This window comes from Tupaia chinensis, unplaced genomic scaffold (assembly GCF_000334495.1).
Source record: "Tupaia chinensis unplaced genomic scaffold, TupChi_1.0 Scaffold000161_1, whole genome shotgun sequence".
NCBI lineage: Eukaryota > Metazoa > Chordata > Mammalia > Scandentia > Tupaiidae > Tupaia > Tupaia belangeri.
Genome location: NW_006159632.1, coordinates 1,390,602 through 1,397,594, shown reverse-complemented (window position 1 = coordinate 1,397,594; position 6,993 = coordinate 1,390,602). Strand labels below are relative to the sequence as shown.

The following is a 6,993-nucleotide window of genomic DNA, read 5'->3' as shown; positions in this document are numbered from 1 at the left end:
AAGCTGAAGGGTCAGGTGGAAACGTGGCCTCTCCTTGCTGAAGGCAGAAGTCCCTCCGGTTGGGTGTTGAACGTGGTTGCCTGTAGAGAGGAGCTTCCCCTGGAGTCTGACTGTCCAGTAGGCGGCACAGCTGGGCTCGCAGTGCAGAGGGCGGTGGGTGGCGGCGCCTGGGCCTGGTCTCAAGGTGTGCTCTCCCACAGACCTTCACCGCCTGGTGTAACTCACACCTGAGGAAGGCCGGCACGCAGATCGAGAACATCGAGGAGGACTTCCGGAATGGCCTCAAGCTCATGCTGCTTCTGGAGGTCATCTCAGGTGGGCGTCCGTGTGGTCACTGATGTGGGCGACCGGGAGGTCATCTGGGGGTGGCGTCCGCGTGGTCACTGATGTGGGTGACCGGGAGGTCATCTGGGGGCACGTTTGCATGGGGTCTGACATGGGTGATGGGAGGTTGGGGGGGACATTTGCATGGGGACTGACATGGGTGACCCAGAGATCATCTCAGATCGCGTCCACGCGGGGACTGAGTGGGTGGCCCGGCCGCTGCCCTGCCTACTCAGCTGAGTGGGTGGCCTGGCAGCTGCACAAGGCCCTGAGCCCTGTGCTCACCACAGCCTGCCAGAGTCGGCCCGGTGGGCTCCCGTTTGTTACGGATCCAGCCGTGGGTCTGGGCCTCGGCCTAGAGGGTGGGTCACCCCAGGAGAGGTGTGACTGGGAAGGGGATGGAGCGGCTCTGGCCCATCCGTCTTCCTAATCAGGTGTCTGTGACACCCCGGCAGCCACTCTGTGGTGTGAACAAGGCCGCCCGAGTCCCTCCACACTAGCCAGCAGCCCAGCCTCCAGGGACTCGCGGCTGCCTCTCATGTGTCCCTTGGCTCAGAGGCCTTTGGACTCTTTCAGATGTGAAAAGCACAGGCCTCACAGCACGGCCCTGGGGCCCATCCCTCCTGAAGGTGTCCTGGTCAGTGTCCCCTCCTGTGGACTGTGACTCAGGGCAACAGCCAAGGAACTGTTTCTGTTGGAGAGCCGGACTCTGAGTTTGGGCACCTCAGGTTGTCATCCCGGGTCGCTCTGTCTTGTCCTCACTGTCCTCTTCGTATCTGATAGGGGAACGGCTGCCCAAGCCTGATAGGGGCAAAATGCGGTTCCATAAGATCGCCAACGTCAACAAGGCTCTGGATTACATAGCCAGCAAGGGCGTGAAGCTGGTGTCCATCGGGGCCGAAGGTGAGTGGTGTGGGCGGCCCTGACCGCCGCTCTGCGCTCCACCCGCCTGCCGTCTGCGCTGTGCGTCTTGTGTCAGCCCTGTAGTGGCCGTGGGCGCACGGGGCTGGGACCAGATGGTGCCACCCTGGAAGCCAGGCCCGCGGTTACTTGTGCAGGATTAAGTGGGTGCAGCGCTATCCTCCCACGTGGGCTGTAGAAACCAGACAGCTTACTGCCCAGTGACTGAAGGAGCACAGGCTCCTGGGAGGAGATGGCCTTCCTGTTCCCTGTGGGCGGTCAGGAGCCTGGTGTCCCCTGCCAGTGGCGGCGGCTGGAAGCGCAGGGAACTCGAGGCCGCGTTCTCGTGCTCGATTACTTGAACGGAGCTAGTGTAGCCTGGAAACTGGGCAGCCCGCGGTTCTCAGATAATGCATATGGAATCGTGTGTATGATTAACTCTGAATTCATTTACGCTGAGACATACAGTTATGCATGCCATAATTATAACCAGACACGGCGTGCTCGTCAGAACAGCAGCTGGTCTCCTTGTGACTTCACTCCGAAGTCGGCACTTGTACACAGAAAGAGTCTACATTGTGGCTACCCCTCACCCCCGTGTACACCCGAGGTCCTGGCGTGGCCGTGCTCCGTCCGTGTACACCCGAGGTCCTGGTGTGGCCGTGCTCCGTCCGTGTACACCCGAGGTCCTGGCATGGCCATGCTCCGTCCATGTACACCCGAGGTCCTGGCGTGGCCGTGCTCCCTCTGTGTACACCTGAGGTCCCGTGGTGGTCCTGCTCCTTCCGTACTTACCCGTGGTCCTGCTGTGGCCATGCTCCACATGGACCCTCACTGCTTTGTGCTCACAGAGATCGTGGACGGCAACGTGAAGATGACCCTGGGCATGATCTGGACCATCATCCTCCGCTTCGCCATCCAGGACATTTCTGTTGAAGGTGAGAGTCTAGTCGTGTGACCGGAGTCCAGCTGGTAGACCACCGTAAACGGGGAGGGGCAGCCGAGGCTGCCCCGTGACGGAGGGAGGGCAGCGGTTGGTTGTCCCAGATGTGGCGTTCGCCTGGGCCAGGCCCTGGCGACGCTGTCCCTGGGGCTCGTGGTCCTCTAGAGGGGCAGGTGTGCAGGACGGGAGTCGCCACTCACTGTCCTGCTTTGTACGGAGCTCTTCATTATTTCATTTAGTTTATTATCATCCCTAACTCACTACAGAGCACATGCACTCACCAGAGAGACAGTGAGAAAGTAAGCCCCAGAGACATGGGCCCAGTCACCCAGCACCCTAACCAGTATGCTACCTGCTGCCCTGGAAGTTGCTTTTCTTTCTTTCTTTTCTTTTTTTTTTTCAGAGAGACTTTTGCTATAGGGCTTGTGTGCAGAAAGCAAGAAATCACCCCTTGGGGGACTGGCCACGCTACAATCTGTTCTCCTCCATTCTCCTCTTGGGGTTTGGACACACACACACACTCGCCTGGCATGAGTTTTAAGCTGCCAGGTCTAAGACTCGAACCATGGTCAACTACATGGGAGTCCAGGGATGTAGCCGTTATGCATGTGCTGGTGTTCAGACGTCGCTATAAATGAGCATTTATTACACTTCTCCAGTGCTGAGTGCACTCTTTCACAAGTGGGTCCCCAGCGGCAGAGTGCTCCGGGCGTATGCGGGCTCCTCTCCCAGGACAGACACCCCTAGCCCAAGCTCGGCCACTGTCTCTCCCCCTTGCCTGCCTCTCCTTTCTCCATTGCTTCCCTTTTTCTTTCCTTCTTTTCTTTTCTTTTCTTTTTTCTTTTTTTTTTTTCAGAGGTCTTTGCTATAAGGCATGTGCGCTCGCCAGAAAGACAGAGAGAGACAGAGACACAGAAAGCAAGAAATCACCCTCCAGGGGGGATGGCCACGCCGCAATCCCTTCTCCTCCATTCTCCTCGCGGGATCGTGGGCACGCATGCACACGTGCCTGGCGTGAGTTTAAGCCACCAGGTCCGGGACTCTAACCATGGTTGACTACATGGGAGTCCAGCGACATAGCCATTACGCTAACTGCTGTTCCTCCCTTTTTCTTTCTTCTTTCCTTTAAGCAAAATCCTATTTTCACTTTTTTTTTTTTTTTTTTTTTTTTTTTTTTGCCTAGAGGCTGTTTCTCACTGTAATAGAATGAAAACCCTTGACCCTGCCTCTGAAGAGAAATCTTCACTATTTTTTATGCCCACTGAACTCCCAAATATTTGAATAAATTCAGCACTCTTGAAAATGTCAAAGCAACACTGTTCTCAGACTCAGAGGGGCCTGTCTAGCCCTCAGGTCACAGAAGCACACCTGCAGATTGTGCCTGCGGGCAGCTGCTCTCCCAGGTGCCAGCCTGCTCTGGCCTCATGGCTCTGTCACCGCCAGGTAACGGTCATGTGAGTGCCGAGGGGCTGGCACTCTGTCCTGGCAGGCTAGGGCACTCTGACTCGGGTCTTTGGAGTGGTCTGGCTCCCTGTCAGGAAGCAGCAGTTGGCCTGCCATCACCCTGGGTACGTGAGGCCTGTGGCTCCTGCTCTCTAGGGCGTCTGATTCCCTTAGAACACCGTCCCAGCTCTGAGGACCCATTTATGTCATGTAGACCTCAAACCAGTGCAGTGACATTAACACCTCCGTAATTCGGGCTCAGGAGTGACAGCCAGCTAGAATTAGTCAGTAGTCTGAATTTGAAAACTTTTGTACTAAGTAGTTCTATTAAAGTACGTTTTCTTATACTGGGGATGTTTCCTGAGAGTTCCTGCTCTATTAAAAGTAGTCATTTATAATGCTTTTAGTAATTTCCATATACTTCTACACTTCATCAGTTGACCCACTTTAAAGAACAAATACAGTTTTTAAAACTTTGTTCATATGGGGCCTGCAGGCAATGTGGGTAAGGCACCGACTCCCGCGTGGCTGACTGTGGTTCACATTCTGGACTTGGCAGCTTGCTTTCTCACTTTCTCTCTCTTTGTCTCTCTCTCTGGTGAGGACACATGCCTTATAGCAAAGTATTGGGTTGTCAGAAAAGTCATGAAGCATTTTTGTATAGAAAAAAATAATAAAACAAATATATATATATATATAAACAAATGACAGCTTGTTCTCTTTCTTTTTTTAAGAGGGAGACTTTTGCTATAGGGTACATGTGCTCACCGGGGAGGCAGACAGAGACAGACAGAAAGCGAGAAATCATCTCCCAGGATGGATGGCCACGCCGCATTCCCTTCTCCTCCGTCCTCCTCTTGGGAATTTGGGTACCCATGCATACATGCATGGTGTGAGTTTTAGAGCGCTGTCTGGAGCTTGAACTGTGGCCTACTATGTGGGGCTCCAGCAACACACCATTATGCCATCTGCTGGTCCACGGATACAGTTAAAACCTTGTTCTTATGGGACCGGCAGGTGTGGTGGTTAAAGCACTAGATTCCCACGTGATCGACCGTAGGTTGAGCCCCGGACCCGGTGGCTTGAGAAATCACACCGGGTGCGCGCGTGCGTGTGTGCGTGTGTATGTGTATGTGTGTGTGTGTCTGAGATCTTGCGAGGAGAGTGGAGGAGAAGGGGTTGTGGTGTGGTCAGTCCCCCAGGGTGATTTCTCACTTTCTCTGTCTCTCTCCAATGAGCACATTTGCCCTATGGCAAAAATCTAAAACAGAACAAAAATACTTTGTTCATCCTCTTGCATTAGCTGAACTAGGAAGTTGCTTTTCTACAAATTTACAGAGATGAACGTGACCTCAGGTTTTTGTTGTTTTGTTTTGTTATGAATTTTAAATTAGTGGTGACATGAATTTCAAAAGTAATTCTGTTTCAAGTGTAGCTATGAATGGAATGTCCATTAGGGTTTCCCCCAGGTTATTAATGTGTCCAAAATAAGCCATCAAACGACAGCACTTAGCAAGGCTCCCAGTCGAGGGACGTAGGGATTGCGTCCTCACGAGGCCAGGGCCGTGAGCATGACAGCAGGGACACGTGGTGGCCCTCAGTCTCCTTGGGCAGGCCCAGTGCAGTAAGTTTGCTAACTTAGGTTTTTGCTTTAGTTCTGTGGAGTAGCGTAACACCCTTAGTTAGTTCCTCCAAGCCTGCAGAACGATGTGTATGTAAAAGAAGATGACGCTATGAGAACAAGACCCTGAGGAGCCCTTCGAGAGATGACGGGCCCTTCCCCGGAGGAACATGTAAGGCTGTACAAAGCGGTTGAGGCCAGCCTGGTGTTGCCCCGGGCTCCTGGCGTGTCACCAAGCCCCACATGGGCAGCGGCCACGGCCGGGTCAGAGCAGAGCTCTGGTCACAGGTGCAGCCTCAGTCACCTGCTGAAAGCCAGGCAGAGGAGGGTCTGCTCTGATCAGAGGAGCCACCAGGTGAGGACGGAACCTCAGTCCACATGCAGAGCCTTGGTGGACGGCTGTGACACTCGGGGCCACCGATCCAGTTCTGTAGCTGTCTTAAGACTCTCTTCCTCCCTTTTAAAAAAGAATTAATTAATTAATTAATGTGTTTATTTATTTTGAATTTGATCAGAGAGAGAGAAAGAGGAAAAGTGAGAAGGCAAGCCATCAGGTACATGCACAAAGGCCCAGCCCGAGTTTCAAGCTGTTGGGTCCGGGATTCAAACCACCGTCGGCCATGTGGGAGTCCAGGAGCGTAACCACTACACCGCCTGCTGGCCCCTCAGTCTTCGTACCAAGTTAGCTGCCTTAGGGATGCGAGCAGGTGTGGTTCAAGGTACTCTTGTAGCAGATGCAGCTTTGGGGGTGCGTATTGCATTCATGGCATGGGCCAAAGAAGGGGGTGACTACAGTGGCAGCTTAGGGAATGATTACAGAATTCTCACTTCAGTTGGTAAAACCTGCTCTGAACCCTTCCCAGGGCAGAGGCCGGGCCTGTGCCAGTGCGGGTCCACGGGCTGTGGGCACCCCCTGCGATGTCACCGTCAGGCATAGGCAGACCCCAGGTCACGGAGCGGCTGGGAGAAGCAGTTTGGCTGTACGTCCAGGTCCCTGGAGAAGCAACTGCCCAGCCATGTCAGGAGGGACCTGATCGGCTGGGCCTGCCGTGACTTACGAACAGCAGCCTTGCCTCCCCTCATAGTTCTGGAGGTCCTGGCCTAGGGCCGGCGCTGGCCTGGCTGGTGCTGGTGAGGGCTGTCAGGGTCCTTCTGGCTTGTGCACAGCCGTTGTCTTGCTGTGTCACCTGGGGGGGTGGTGGTGGATGGAGGAGCGAGTCCCTCTGGTGTCTCTTACAAGGGCACTAATCCAGCAGGTGGCGTAATGAGTACGTCACTGGACTCCCAGTAGTAGACTGTGGTTTGAGTCCTGGATCCGGTGGCTTAAAACTCATGCTAGGTGCATGTGCGTGCGTGCCCAAAGTCCTGAGAGGAGAATGGAGAAGGGATTGCGGTGTGGCCATCCCCCCAGGGGGTGATTTCTTGCTTTCTGTCTCTCTCTCTCTCTGGTGAGTGCACGTGTCCTGTAGCAGAAATCTCTAAAAATAAAACGTAAAACAAACAAGGGCACGGATCCCATCTGGCACTGCAGTCCACCATGTGGAAGTCTCTCTGTGGCCCCGACTGACCAAACTTAAGATTGTGTGAAGTCATCGGGCCGGGACACACCGGAGCCGGCCTCTGGGTGCTACGCGAGCCCAGGAGCAGGAAGTGCCGTGAGGTGGTGACCACCTCTGCACTGTGTCCTGCCGGCCGCATCCATCTGCGTGGCCGTGCACTGTCCGAGGCGGGGGGCGCTGGCGCCCAGGGCGGTGGAGGCGGG

General features: G+C 54.7%; 1 protein-coding gene across 3 annotated transcripts in view; it reads left to right on the top strand.

The window, feature by feature from the left end:
* Window positions 1-208: 208 nt before the first annotated feature.
* The window catches only part of ACTN2 (actinin alpha 2), a 54,734-nt gene continuing 47,949 nt past the window's right edge, over window positions 209-6,993 (top strand). For all 3 annotated transcript variants that reach the window (XM_006145952.3, XM_027770832.1, XM_006145951.3), the window contains exons 1-3: window positions 209-315; window positions 1,108-1,227; window positions 2,076-2,162. In XM_006145952.3, coding sequence (XP_006146014.1) covers window positions 291-315; window positions 1,108-1,227; window positions 2,076-2,162 — 232 coding nt within the window. In that variant the 5' untranslated portion in view covers window positions 209-290. The remainder of the gene's footprint in view (window positions 316-1,107; window positions 1,228-2,075; window positions 2,163-6,993) is intronic.